This window comes from Geotrypetes seraphini, chromosome 5, assembly GCF_902459505.1.
Source record: "Geotrypetes seraphini chromosome 5, aGeoSer1.1, whole genome shotgun sequence".
NCBI lineage: Eukaryota > Metazoa > Chordata > Amphibia > Gymnophiona > Dermophiidae > Geotrypetes > Geotrypetes seraphini.
Window position 1 is genome coordinate 66680801 of NC_047088.1, and position 15389 is coordinate 66696189.

Below are 15389 nucleotides of genomic sequence, written 5' to 3' on the forward strand. Positions count from 1 at the left end.
GCTAGAGCAGCTGCAGCATAAATTACAGATAAGTTAACAGACCACTACGTTCATTGTCCTGTGGCCATTACTCTGAGTGCACTACTCATTTAGAGTATGTGCTTCCTACTTTAAGTAGAGGAAGAGTGGCTACAAGAACAGTGAATGTAGGAATCACCACTATTCTGTGTATGTTTGGCTGTAATCCACCTTGTTTAAAGGCAGAATATAAATAATAGACCAAGGCCCTCTTTTACAAAGGTGCGCTAAGCATTTTAGCACGCGTTTACTGCACGCTAAATCAATGAGTGCGCTAACCCCTAACACGTCCATAGGATAACATGTACGCATTAGCGTTTAGCGCGTGATTAGCGTGTGCTATTTATTGTTCGCTAAAAAGCATAGCGCACCTCAGTAAAAGAGGGGGTAAATGAAACACGAGAGATAAGAGAAGGTGAAGGAAATTATAAAAAATGGAAGGCGGCAGAGGAATAAGTGGAGGAGTGGAAGAAAATGGAAAAAAAGGCTGAAGTAAATGAATAATATAACTTTGGTCAGCGAGGGGCCCTTTTACTAAGAAGCCCATTTTATACCTATGAAATTTTTTGCATTTAGGAGTCGATTCTATAATTGGCACCCCAATTTGGGTACCAATAAAAATTAGTGCTAAACGCTATTCTATAAACAGTGCCGAGTTGGACTTCATTTATAGAATAACATTTAGAACCAGAATATGTGCCCAAATTTTATCATGAGGAATACACTAACTGAAACCTGGTGCAAATTCTCACACCTAAATTAATGCCCATGATATGGCCATGCCCCTCTCATGGCATTTTTCTGATCCACGTGTAAAATGTACATGTGGATCCTGGCACCTAAAGCTGTGCACATAAATTTTAATTAATGTCAATTAGCACTGATAATTATTTTCACCCAATTATCAGCACTAACAGTCTCATCAAACTGTATTAAAATTGGCTGTGCACTAAAGCCTGGATTCTGTAACTAGCACCGTTGTTGGAAGTCATCTTAAAAGCGGCCACCAATAGCGCGTCAATCACGCAACAGCACCAGGTACAGAATTACATCTCTGGCAAAGGTAGGCGCTGGAAATATAGGCCAGAGTTTTCCTGGCCTACATTTCTGGCACCTATGATGTGAATCATGCCTCCATAGGTGCTTTAGGTCACCTAATGCCACTTCCGGTGTTAGCTATGCCCACAGTGGTGTTAAGTGGCCTAAAGTGCATTGATTTTTTTAGGCACCAGTAGGGGCCTTGAAACTCAATTAAAAATAGCAGTTCCATGGCATTTTTTACGAGTTTGGGTACCTACTGGTGCCTAAAAATAACAGTTCAATTTAGAGAACCTGGGCTTGAGTTTTGAGCAGCATATATAGAATAAGGGTGTTAGCAAGCAGTAATTCCTTTAGTGCACGCTAAGCTTTAGCAAAAGGGCCCGAGCCACTTTTGTAACCAAATGACATGATATGGATAGGCAGCAAATCCCAGACCAAAAAAGTTACAACTTTGAACTAATTTTTAATTATTTTTAATATACTGCATTTTACCTGTTCTCTTGCTGATGAAAGTTTCAGCTATCCCTCAGATCTTTTTCTTTTTTGACTGCAGGGGGCTGCAAGTCTATACTTCAATCCTTTGCCTCGCAGTGGGTCATATCTGTGTTCTAGGGATGGTTGAGTGAAGTGAAGAAGTATGGTTTATCTCCAAGTCATACATCAGCTGAGCCAAATTAGCTAGCACACACACACAAAAATAATACAGTAATAATAATAATCCTCACTAAACTTAAAACATTTCAGAACTATCTGTGAACATAAGAACATAAGAATTGCCGCTGCTGGGTCAGACCAACGGTCCATCCTGCCCAGCAGTCCGCTCACGCGGCGGCCCCAAGGTCAAGACCAGTGCTCCAAATGAGTCCAGTCTCACCAGTTTAGCATGAACTTGTCCAACTTTGTCTTGAAACCCTGGAGGGTGTTTTCCCCTATAACAGACTCCGGAAGAGCGTTCCAGTTTTCTACCACTCTGGGTGAAGAATAATTTTTTGTTCATTCCTTCTCTTTTTGAATTTCTCCAAGTTCAATGTCTTATTTCTTTTTTTCCTCTCCACATTATCATTTACTTTGATTCTTTTGTATTACTACCTACCAGCTGTGTGCCCGTTGTCTAACCATAGTTCATTTTCACCACCCACTCTTACTTCCCTATACACCATTTCCATGCCCTCTCCCCCTGGTATTTCCTTCCTTATCCATACATAGCACTATCCCTCAGCCTAATTCATTTCCTCCGCCCACTCCTTCCCTGTTATCTCTTTCTGCAGCTTCCTCCTCTCTGGATGGCAACATTTTTCTACTAGCTTAAAAGCATGCTGATTGATAGCTCTCCACTTAATGGCTGCAATTTAGGGATAGATTCCATATGTCCTGCCCCTCCTTCAAATGGTACAATGGGGTCTGCAGGTTGCTAATCCTAATGAAATAATCTCAGACATGAGAATCTCCCAGGGCCATTACTCCTGATTGAGCACCGGCCATTAGAGGGGATGGATTCGGACGTGGGCAGTTGGTCCTTGGTAGGATAAGGGTACTAAAAAAGGGCCAGTGACCGCAATAAAGGAGGGCAGGAAGCAGTTCTCATACCCTTGCCCGGATGCTGTTCCTTAATCTCCTATCGGTCAGGGACTGCTTGGGTAGCAAATAGGCTGCAGAAGTAGCAGCAGCAGCCACGAAACTGAAACACATCCTGCTCGCCTACAAAGACGTGCTGATGAAACCCCACAGTTCCTACAACCACGGGCTAGAAGCTCTGAAAAAGAAGACCTGTATTCTACCTTCCCCTTCTTCGCACCTCCATGTGCTGCACGTTAGTTCCCAGAACTACGTTACTCTATCAGCAAAGTTTAGAACCCGCGATTCCACTAGTCTCTGTCTCTTCTCGCAGTGTTGCTGAGAGTAGGAAGTTAGAAGTGCCGCGAGAGCTAGCTGTAACTACCACTGCCGGTGTGGCTCAAACTTATTCACATAGATGTGTTGTACTGGAGAATGAGAACCCTTAGAAAAAAGATAATGCAGGAAGAAAAAAAAAAAAAAAACCGGGCTCAAGATAGAAGAAAAACGAGGACTCTAGGACTATAGCAAGAATAATTAGATAATGTAGGGAGAGGAGAAATAAAGAAAACGGGGCGGCCCAGAAACAAAATTGTGATTGGTCAAAGCGTCTGCCACTCAGAGTTTTGAGGCGGTGCTCCTGTGGCTGTCATGGTAATAAGGACGCTGTGTTAGTGATTGAGTCGGAAGGTGAATCTTGGAGTTGTGTTTGCTGGAAGAAGCGCTGTGGTTGGTGAGCGGGAGTTTTTGCTGCTACGGGAAAGGGAGCAGGAATAATTTAGTAACTTCCAGGAACGATGGAACACCTTTTACATTTCGGGGGGGGGGGGGGGGGATACACAACCAAATTCTTCCTTTGCATTCTAAGCTCCCTATATGGAGCAAAGAGTTGGTTGAACATATGAGCTATAATGGCCCACTTTCATCTCTTTCCGTTACCTATGTCAGCTTCGTTCCTATGTCATTTTCTCCTCTTCCTGGGGGCTTTTATTCTCTGTTCCTCCCCTTTCACTGCAAAACAATTCATTATGCAACACCCTAAGCCGACTTTCATTTCCTTCTTTCCTGTTACATGAGAACCCTCATTCTCTGATTTCATTGCCTTAAACTTTCAGTCATTCAACGTCATGGACCCCCTACTTACCCCCCTTCCCCAGTGAATATAATTAAATTCCACCTTTATGCCCAACATACATTCATACATTGACTTCTATTCTACTCCACAGTCCACCACCAACTTACCTCTCTTGAAACCATCCTTGTTGTGCAAAGCTGCTAAGGCCAGTCCTGGTTCAACCAACTATCCAGACAAGTTGCAAATTTTCAAGGTTACAGACTTTGCCAGGGATAAGAAGGAAAATAAGTCTACACGCACGCTGAGCATTAGCTCAATCTTTGTACTCACCCAGCTTGCTTACCCTGCTACTCCATCTTTCTCTGGACTGCTGTACAAATAATGTACACATAAAAAACAGCATTACTCTCCCTTCGCCATGCCAAGTCACCTCCAAGAGGTTTCAAAATCTTCACGCCCTTAATCCTTCCATGCTCTCATCCACTGTTTCACTTCTCCTTACCTCCACTATGTTACCTAAGTCTGTCCAAGAGGGTGTCTCGTCGTACAGTTCTATTCTGTCCTCTGCTCTGGACACCCTTGTTCCCCCTGTTTCTCGCTCTCAGGCGTACCAAATCTCAACCTTGGCTCACTCCCAGTGTCCATTACTTATGTTCCTACACCCGCTGTGCTGAACACCTTGGACTCAAATCTCGCACATGTGCTGACTTTCTTCACTTTAAATTTACGATGACCTCCTTTAATTCTGCACTTACAATGGTCAAGCAAGACTACTACATCCAACTAACTAACTAACTCCCTTACTTCCAACCCTCGTCGTCTCTTTGCCATGCTTAACTCCCTCCTCAAAGCACACCCACTTCCAACCCCCTCCTTCTCTCTCTCCCCAGATTATGGCTGATTACTTCCATGACAAGGTCCGCAAGATCACCCTTGAGTTCACTTCAAAGTCACATCCTTCTCCCCTACCTACTATCCACGCTTCTGAACTTCAACCTCGCACTTCCCCTTTATCCTTCTCCCAAACAGCTCAGGAAGCTTCTTCTGTCTGACCCCGATCGCTTGTCCCCCCCGTCAACTCCTGCTGACTTTTTTTGCCTTCTCTGTAATCACAGAGGAAGAAACTGCGCAACTTCTGTCTTCAGCCAAGGCTACTACATGCCCCTCAGACCCTATTCCCACCCCTCTACTCGACCCTATCTCACATACTGGTATCCCTCCCATATTCTTGAAAACCTTAGAATAATCAATTCTGATAATTCATAGACCTCAGTGGTGTTTGCATTACAGGTTGAGTGCATTACATCGAGTTTCAATACACACAGTATATTATACACCCAAATCATCATCGGTCCAGAGATTTTTAGCAAAATGTTTAAAGTGCAGTCTTATAAATATATTTAGTATAAATTAGTACTCATCCTTCTCCTTTCTCCATCTCTGTAAATAATACTGACATTGTTCCAGTCTCCTCTGCTCGCAACCTTGGAGTCGTCTTCGATTCTGACCTCTCATTTTCTACGTATATCCAACAAGCTGCTAAGACCTGTCGCTTCTATCTCTTCAATATCACCAAAATCCGCCGTTTCCTCTCTGAGCACACTACCCGGACCTTTGTCCAAGCTCTCATAACTTCAAGCTTAGATTACTGCAATCTACTCCTAACTGGTATCCCTCAGTGTCGCCTCTCCCCCTTGCAATCTGTGCAAAACTCTGCTGCGCAACTCATCTTCTACGAACCTCGCTATGCTGATGTCACCTCGCTCCTTAAGTCACTTTACTGGCTCCCTATCTGCCATCGCATACAGTTCATGATCTTATTGCTGACCTACAAGTGTGTTCATTCTGCTGCCCCTCAATATTTCTCCTCGCTTCTCTCCCCTTATACACCTCCCAGAGAACTCCGTTCCTCAGATAAGTCACTCTTAGCGTTACCCTTCTCCTTCACTGCCAATTCCAGACTTTGTTCCTTTCGTCTAGCTGCCCCCTATGTCTGGAATAAATTACCCGAATATATCTGCCAAGCCCCTTCCCTACCCTTGTTTAAAAGAAGAGTGAAAACCCACCTTTTTGATATAGCTTTCAATCCTTAACCCTACTCCTCTGCCCTCCAACCCAGCCCGCTGATTAACCATTCCCCTTAACTGTATCCATGACATCTTGTTTGTCTGTCTTCCCTATTTAGATTGTAAGCTCTTTCGAGCAGGTACTGTTTTCTTACTCTCTATGACTCTGTACAGCGCTGCATGCATCTGGTAGCACTAAAGAAATAATTAATAGTAGTAGTAAAGTAATCTCTAAAGTAAAGAATTTGAATTTGGTCAGAGAGAGGATGATGCACCAACCCGGGAAAGTCTATTCCAATTATGTGGTGGAGCATGACTGAAAGTGGAGGTGGAGGTGGAGTTGGAGAAGTACCTGAATCTGTGTTATTTCCACACATCACCCACTCTATCCCCTCTTTTTTATGTTATAACCTCTTCCAATGTCTACATAATGTATACTGGACTCTCTTCTTTCATCCTCTACTGGTGGCTTCTGTATGTTCTTCTTTTTCTGCCACTCCATGTTTGCTCTCACTCCTTTTCCCTGCTCCCAACCCTGCGCTGTCTCCTCCAGAACGCTGTACTTTTCCCTCCCTTCTGCCAAACCACTACATTTTCTTCCTCTTCCCTCTCGTCTTCCTTAAAGTGTGTGCATTCTGACCTTTCCTTTCATCTCTTTCTCCAGGGAAGAGACAAGGAAAGGGATAAGAAAAGTGGTTGGAGAGGCAAGAAAAAAAAGTAGAAAAGGAGAGGTGTAGTGGGTGGTAGGAAAGATGAAAAATGAAGGAGGTAAATAGGTTTAGCAGATGTCTAGGTTTTCTCAAACAGTTTTAAGATAATTTTGAGATTCTGCAGACTTTAGTTATCTGGGTTTGGATGGCTGCTTCTACTGAATAGCTGTAGGGTTAGAAATCTAAAACATTATGCAAGCAAGTTAAGGTGTGATTCTAATCTGTTCTGATAATTCTTTATTATTTGGGGGTTTTATATTCAAGTTTGAGGCTTTTCAGTGGTGGAGGGGTCCCCAGTGACCCTGGAGCAGCTCTGCCTGGGAGAAGATGCAGAATCTGGATCAGACATCTGCAGCTGGCAAGGCAACCCTTTAGACAAAGACCGAACAAAGCACAGGTGCATTGACCCGGCAGAGCTAAGGAAAAGGTAAAGTGGGACCCTGAAGGGTGCTTCAGGATCCTCTGGGCTGGGTTTTACCCCCAGATTATCAAGGTAAGAACCTAATCTTCCATTTCCTTAGATTACTCCTGAATTTATCCCCTTTCACCTTCAGCTTGTAACTTCCTTGCATTTATACAGTGGATGTATTTAAATGTCTATCACTTTTATTTCCTCTTTCCTTCTGGATATACATGTTTAGATCTTTGTCTGACCCCATATGCTTTGCTAATCACAAGTTCTTGGGGAGAATTAATAATAGAACTATTTATAGTATGACTATTTTAGAAGTACAATTGTCTATTTTGATGGCATATTTATGTACTTTGATATCTGTTTTATTGTTAAACACGTCGGGTCAATATCAAAAGTGATTAAACTGGCCAGAAATTGCTCCTGGCTGGTTGAATTATTAGTTCGAGGCTAACCAGTCATATGCAGCAGCACTTAACTAGTTAGTGCTTTGTGAGAGATTAAGGGTTTTCCCTCTTTAAGAATGCAGTTTTACTACTGGACTGAAGAGGGCATTGTGTAATTAATTGGGAGAGTGCCTTGCACTGTGCAGCTCAGTGCTGAGTCTGAGGGGCGGGGCTCAGGCAAGGTGGAGTACTGTACTTCTGCTCAGACTTAAATGATTAAAGAGAGGTCCCAAAGGAGAAAGCTGTGCTCGGGGACAATGGGACAGGCGATCATTTCCTGTCCCTACCTGTCACGCAAAAAAAAAAAAGCCTCCCTCCTTCCTTTCCCCCGGCCCCCTGCTCTTACCGCCCTGCTGCTGCTGCTAAAGCCGACAGGAAGGAAGTTTTCTTTCCAATGGCAATTCTGACGTTGGAGAAGACGTTCTGGGCCAGCCAATCGCTGCCTGGCTGGCCCAGAACGTCAATTCTGACGTTGGAGAGGACGTTCTGGGCCAGCCAATCGCTGCCTGGCTGGCCCAGAACGTCCTCTCCGATGTCAGAATTGACATCAGAAAGAAGACTTCCTGTTGGCTTTAGCAGCAGGGCGGTAAGAGCAGGGGAAAGGAAGGAGGGAGGCTTTTTTTTTACGCAGCAGGAAGGGAGAGAGGTAGACAGGCAGGCAGGCTGGCTTCGGGGGGGGGATAGGCACTAAAAAGATAGGAAGGAGGCACTGGGGGCACTAAAGACAGGAAGGGGCACTAAGGACATGGGAAGGAGGCACTGGGGGCACTAAAGACATGGGAAGGAGGCACTGGGGGCACTAAGGACATGGGAATGAGGCACTGGAGGCATTAAGGACATGGGAAGGAGGCACTGGGGGCACTAAAAACATGGGAAGGATGCACTGGGGGCACTAAAGACATAGTAAGGGGCACTAAGGACATGGGAAGGAGGCACTGAGGGCACTAAAGTCATGGGAAGGAGGCACTGGGAGCACTAAGGACATAGGAAGGAAAGAGGGAGGGAATAGAAAGGGACAATTCTTGGGCCTGAGTGCAGAAAGAAAGGATACACAGCCAGAAGGAAACGCAACCAGAGACTCATGAAATCAATCACCAGACAGCAAAGGTAGGAAAAATGATTTTATTTTCAATTTAGTGATCAAAACGTGTCAGTTTTGAGAATTTATATCTGCTATCTATATTATGCACTATATTTGTCTATTTTTCTGTAGTTACTGAGGTGACCGAGCTCGCAGAGATGGAGCAGAAACGGGGTTTTTAAATTTTAGTCCTAGTAGTTTGCCGGTCCACAAAATAATTCTTTTATTTCTGCCAGTCCACGGGTATAAAAAGGTTGAAAAACACTGCTGTAGATGCACAGAGGTTGGAACACCTCACTAGACATACAGAAAGATGGTTTCAATTATCAACACAGAATTTAAGGTATGATAATTGCAAACGAAAGTCAGTAGGAAGAGAATTCCAAAGCAATGGTACTAAAATGAAAAAAAATAGTCTAGTTTGCGTTACAACAGAGTGAGCTCTGCATGCACATTAGTCAGATAGTCTTCCGCCATACTCACACGGGTCTCCACCTCCACTGCGGGAGGCAAACTCAGTCATGGTAACCAATAGAGTAGTCAAAGTCTTGTGCACCTTATCCAGCCGCGATCCCAACACCAGAACTACAGCCTCTGTAAGTTTTGCCACCAGCGTTTCACTAACCGCTTCCGGCTCATCGGCAGGGCCCACCATTTTCCCCTCTGTACTCGCCTGGGCCTTGCCACAGGTCCCCTCCTTTTTTTCCGCGCTTCATGGTCATATATATAAATAAAATGAATGGAATAAATGGTGTTACAATTAGTACTATTATGGGGGCGGGATCTGGGGTAGAGATTGGGTGGGGTTTAGCCCATGACTTAGCCTGTGTTTTGGATTTCGGCCCCTTAATGTGACTGAATTTGACACCCCTGGTCTAGACCTTTACACATTCAAGGACCTTTCTATGAAGAAGCATCTTAAATTGGCACATTGCTCCTAGAATCCAGATATACATCTGTGACATAGTGTTAAACCTTTACCGCGCCTTGATAAAAGGACCCCTATGTTACCAGCATAATTGTGTGCCCTGTCAAGACATCTTCCATGTATAAGCCCACTTGCAAATGGCATGCCATTGTATTTAGGCATTAATTGGAACATTGGTCTTTATTTGCAGATGTGTATATATCTGTTCTTATGCAGTACATCAGTATTCTTGTCCTTTTCAAAAATATTTGGCACCTAAACTTTTTCGAATTACCCCCTTACTGCTATTCACGTAGTCTTTCTTTGTGTGCATGTAGGTTTGCGCTGGAATGAATTTCGATGGTTTTTCTTCAGCCTCTTCTCTGCAGGCTTTGTCGAATTTGCTCTCTCCAAATGCAGAGGATGAGGATTCTGATAATGAGGTCAGTATTTGTTTTGTATTGTATCAGAGTTATTAAATCCAAGATGTGCTGCCCTTACCTATGAACTGAATTCTATGTCACTGTGCCATTTCACGAGTTATCCCCAAAGATGTCAAGCTATGCTAAAGGAAGGAAATGGTACACAGGGATTGAAACATTAGAGCGCTGGAGACAATCAGGATATAGATGACTTGAGAGGCAGCCTCAGAAATCAAGAAAACCAGATGAAGAAAGGCAGAAGCTGAAGTTGAAGGTGCTGAATAAGAGAGCATATACTGAGGGACCAGAAAGGAAGTTTTTTTTTTTAAATGCTCACTACCTAAATTTAAGAAAATGTTTAAATTAACAATGCTGTAACCAGCCTTGCAGAGTCTTTATATTCCCAACACAAAAACTTACCAGTCAGTATTCAGTACCGCAGGCAGGAAGGGAGCCAGGGCGCGAAGGCCACTGCAGCCGCGAGGAGAAGAGGAGCAGCGGAGCAGAAGCAGCCGGTGGGGAGAAGCCGGGAAGAGCCTGTAAAGGCAGGAGAGCGATACCAGCGGCGGCGGAGAGGAGCGGGTAGCAGCGAGAGGAAGCTCAGCCCACCCCCTCCGCATCATCAGCGTCATCGCCCCGACTCCCCCTTAACAGGAAGTGAGCCAACGGCGCGCGGCCGTTCGGCGTGCGGCAAAGGCGAGCGGCAAAGGCGCTCGCCTTAGCGAGAGCGCCTTTGCAAAGGAGCCTTTGCGAAGGAGCCAGGAATTTAGGTCGCCCAAAAGAAAGACCAAAGGTGTAAGTTACAAGTCTTTTCTTATCTAGCCACACAACAGGGAACACTTCTTGCACACCACACACCTAGAACAAGCACTCACCTAAAACACAGCAGCACAAGCAGACTCACTGCTAACAGGAAGACAACAGAAAGTCGGGTCACACACAACCGACAGAAACAGAAGGGTCACAGACACCTCAGAAAGGAAGAAGGGAAATGATCGCCCACGGTACCCAGAAAATGGGCTTTCCAGTCTTCTGCACTGGCTGCAATATGTATGACTACCTCCCCTCGGGGACTAGGGCATACGTTTGCAGTCGGTGCAGAGAGCTGGATAGCCTGAAACAACAAGTTCGTATGCTGGAGGGAACAGTGAGAGAACTAGAAGAACTCCTCACCTTTAAAGAAAAACCCAGCAAACAGGAGAAGTTGCTTGTGACGGACAGTGCCAGTGCCAGCGAAGAGATCGAGGAACTTGAGAAATTCATCGAGGAAGCTCACCAGCAACATGTGGAGGTCCCAGGGTTGGAGAGCTGTACCCGAACCACTGATGAAGAGTCGGAAGCGTAGGTTGGGGATGTGTCACAGAAGAAAGAAGACGTGACCTACACCATGGATGTGGACTTACGACCCCCAAGAAACCCTCTAATAGAGAAGATAGGGATCATCGTTGGAGATTCCATTATACGAAATGTAGACAGCCACATCGCAGGAGGAAGAGAAGACAGGATGGTCACCTGCCTGCCCGGAGCAAGAGTGAAGGATGTGGCCGGCAGGATCATCAGGATCATAGACAGCGCACGAGGGGATGACACTGCTGTACTTATCCACGTGGGAACCAACGATGTGAGCGGACGGAAGTATGATAGGGAGGAAATGAAGAACCAGCTCCGCTCACTCGGAAGAAAACTGAAGGTCAGGGAGGTGACAGTGGCATTTTCTGAGATCCTCTCGGTACCGAGAGCAGATGCGAAGAGGCAAGATGAACTGCGAGAAATCAACGCCTGGATGAGACGATGGTGCGAGGAAGAAGGCTTTGACTTCGTGCGCAACTGGACAGCGTTCTGGGGAAGGAGCAGGTACTATAGGAAGGATGGACTACACCTCACCAAAGAAGGGGCGAGAATATTGGCTGGAAACATGAAGAAGGTCATTGAGAAGACTTTAAACTGAAGATCAGGGGAGAGCGGACAGTCGACAACCGGTCGATGGCCCGGACAGCAGACACTAAGGACATCTGCCCAGATAAAGGGAAAGAACTTGCAGCAAATGAGGGAGACAACAATGGAGCGCAAATAGAAGCCGTGAAAGACACAATAGGGACTGTGAAGCCCAGAAAGTCCAAGAAGGCAGCACAAAGGGAGCTTAAATGTATGTACACGAATGCTAGAAGCCTAAGAAATAAAATGGGGGAGTTGGAGACACTAGCAAAACACGAAGAAATAGATATCATTGGCATAACAGAAACGTGGTGGAATGAGGAAAACGAATGGGATACAGTACTGCAGGGATACAAGCTTTACAGAAGAGACAGAACAGGACAGAAAGGGGGAGGCATTGCCCTATATGTCCAGGAAGGAGTAGAATCTACTGGAGTAGGGAAGGCGGAGGAGAAAAAGAAACTGGAGTCCCTCTGGGTAAAAATCCCCAGACAGAACGGAGCAGACACAAAAATAGGTCTCTACTATCGACCTCCAGGTCAGATGGAGGAAACAGACTCTCTAATGATAGAAGAAATAAGACATGAATGTAGGACGGGAAATGTAACGATCATGGGAGACTTCAATTTCCCAGGAATAGACTGGAACCTAGTAACCTCAAGCTGCGGCAGGGAGATAAAGTTCCTGGAAATGGTGGGTGACTGCTTCCTGGAACAAATGGTAGGAGAACCGGCAAGAGGAAACGCCACCTTAGACTTGGTCCTAAATGGCATAACTGGGCAAACAAAAGAAGTAGAAGTCACGGTCCCGCTGGGACGAGCGATCACAGTATGATCTACTTTAAACTCGACATCGGAAAGGGGAAGCGAACCAAGACCCTAACCACAACATTTAACTTTAAAAAAGGAAGATATGACAACATGAGAGCCATGGTAAGAAAACGGATCAAAAAAAGGATAGCTGAAATCGAAACGGTAGAGCAAGCATGGTCCCTACTAAAAAATACTATCACCGAAGCACAGAATCTATACATTCCGCAAATAACCAAAGGAAGGAAAACTAAAGCCAAAAGAGAACCAGCTTGGCTAACCAAAGAGGTCAAGGATGCGGTTAGGGAAAAGAAGGACTCTTTAAAAAAATGGAAACGCGAGAATACAACCGAGGCTTGGAACAATCACAAAGACGACCAGAAGAAGTGCCACAAAGCGGTGAGAGAAGCCAAAAGGGTCTATGAGGAAAAGATAGCCCAAGAGGCCAAAAACTTCAAACCCTTTTTTAGATATGTTAAGGGGAAAAATCTGCAAAGGAGACAGTAAGCCCTCTCGACGACCAAGGAAGAAAAGGATACATCAAAGAAGACAAACAGATTGCAGACAGATTAAATTCCTTCTTTGCTTCTGTCTTTACCAAGGAAGATGCCACTTCAATACCCGAAACAGTGAAAGTTTTCAAGGGAGAAATAGAGGAGAGCCTCACCACAGTGAAGGTGGATCTGGACCAGATATACTATCAGATTGACAAACTAAAAAGTGACAAATCCCCTGGCCCAGATGGAATTCACCCGAGAGTATTAAAGGAACTAAAGGTGGAAATCGGAGAACTACTGCAATCCCTCGCTAACATGTCAATTAGAACCGGACGGATACCAGAAGACTGGAAGATAGCGAACGTCATCCCAATCTTCAAAAAAGGATCAAGGGGAGAACCGGGAAACTATAGACCTGTGAGTCTCACATCGGTCCCTGGGAAAATGGTTGAAGCTTTGATTAAAGACAGCATAGTACAGCATCTAGATAACCATGACCTGCTGAAAGGTAGTCAGCATGGCTTCAGGAAAGGAAAGTCGTGCTTGACCATCTTACTTCAATTTTTTGAGGGAGTGAACAAACAAGTCGATAGCGGAGAACCGGTAGACGTAATATACTTGGACTTCCAGAAAGCGTTCGACAAAGTACCTCATGCGAGACTTCTCAAAAAACTACAAAGTCATGGAATAGAAGGGGATATACTAAGATGGATAGGAAAATGGCTGGAAAACAGAAGACAGAGAGTGGGCATAAATGGGAAGTACTCAGACTGGAAAAAAGTAACTAGCAGTGTGCCTCAGGGCTCGATTCTTGGGCCTATCTTATTCAATATCTTCGTAAATGACCTGGAAGAAGAAACGACCAGTGTTATTGTCAAGTTTGCAGATGACACAAAGCTATGCCGGACAATCAGGTCACAAAAAGACATCGAGGAACTTCAGAGAGATTTGAAGCAACTTGAGAGATGGGCAGAAAATTGGCAGATGAGTTTTAATGTGGAAAAATGCAAAGTGATGCACCTGGGCAGAAAAAACAAGGAGCATGAGTATAAACTGTTAGGTATAACATTGGGAAAGAGCGATCAAGAAAAAGACTTAGGAGTACTGATAGACAGGACCCTAAAGCCGTCAGCTCAATGCGCAGCGGCGGCAAAGAAAGCTAACAGGATGTTAGGCATGATAAAGAAGGGAATCACGAGTAGATCAAGGGAGGTCATAATGCCGCTTTATAGAGCAATGGTCAGACCACACTTGGAATACTGTGTCCAACACTGGTCTCCATACCTGAAGAAGGATATAACACTGCTGGAGAAGGTGCAGAGGCGAGCGACGAAGCTAGTAGAAGGTATGGAGAACTTGAGCTATAAGGATCGCTTCAGAAAACTGGGATTATTCACCCTTGAGAAGAGAAGACTGAGAGGGGATCTGATAGAGACTTTTAAATTGCTAAAAGGAATCGACAAAATGGAGCAAGCTCACTCACCAGCAGGGGGAAAGGATGGAGAGCAAGAAATAGCTTTATTCACATTGGCGAATGTGATCCAGACTCGGACCAGAGGTTTACAAGTTTATTACCGTATTTTCGCGGATATAACGCGCGCGTTATACGTGATTTTACGTACCGCGCATACCCCTCGCGCGTTATATGGCTGAGCGCGGTATACAAAAGTTTTTAAACATAGTTCCCACCCCGCCCGACGCCCGATTCACCCCCCCAGCAGGACCGCTCGCACCCCCACCCCGAACGACCGCTCGCACGCGCTCCCACCCGCACCCGCATCCACGATCGGAGCAAGAGGGAGCCCAAGCCCTCTTGCCCGGCCGACTCCCCGACGTCCGATACATCCCCCCCCCCGGCAGGACCACTCGCACCCTCACCCTGAAGGACCGCCGACTCCCCAACAATATCGGGCCAGGAGGGAGCCCAAACCCTCCTGGCCACGGCGACCCCCTAACCCCACCCCGCACTACATTACGGGCAGGAGGGATCCCAGGCCCTCCTGCCCTCGACGCAAACCCCCTCCCCCCAACGACCGCCCCCCCCCCAAGAACCTCCGCCCGTCCCCCAGCCGACCCGCGACCCCCCTGGCCGACCCCCACGACACCCCCACCCGCCTTCCCCGTACTTTGTGTAGTTGGGCCAGAAGGGAGCCCAAACCCTCCTGGCCACGGCGACCCCCTAACCCCACCCCGCACTACATTACGGGCAGGAGGGATCCCAGGCCCTCCTGCCCTCGACGCAAACCCCCCTCCCTCCAACGACCGCCCCCCCCCAAGAACCTCCGACCGCCCCCCCAGCCGACCCGCGACCCCCCTGGCCGACCCCCACGACCCCCCCACCCCCCTTCCCCGTACCTTTGGAAGTTGGCCGGACAGACGGGAGCCAAACCCGCCTGTCCGGCAGGCAGCCAACGAA

The 15389-nt window shown here is 46.1% G+C and overlaps 2 protein-coding genes across 5 annotated transcripts in view; one reads left to right on the plus strand and one right to left on the minus strand.

Moving 5' to 3' along the window:
• Positions 1–3006, minus strand: part of NUP62CL (nucleoporin 62 C-terminal like) — a 74764-nt gene extending 71758 nt beyond the window's left edge. Inside the window, exons 1-2 of one of the 4 annotated variants that reach the window (XM_033945590.1) lie at positions 2855–3006; positions 1552–1667 (exon numbers count right to left, since the gene is read on the minus strand). The gene's annotated coding sequence lies outside the window, so the exon portion shown is untranslated. Of the gene's footprint in view, positions 1–1551; positions 1738–2646; positions 2768–2837 lie in introns of those variants that run through there. The other 3 variants (XM_033945588.1, XM_033945589.1, XM_033945591.1) reach the window with 3 other exon arrangements.
• A 313-nt stretch (positions 3007–3319) lies between these two features.
• Positions 3320–15389, plus strand: part of DNAAF6 (dynein axonemal assembly factor 6) — a 56298-nt gene continuing 44228 nt past the window's right edge. The window contains exons 1-2 of the mRNA XM_033947226.1: positions 3320–3342; positions 9649–9753. Of these exons, the coding sequence (XP_033803117.1) occupies positions 9661–9753 (93 nt within the window). The 5' untranslated portion in view covers positions 3320–3342; positions 9649–9660. The remainder of the gene's footprint in view (positions 3343–9648; positions 9754–15389) is intronic.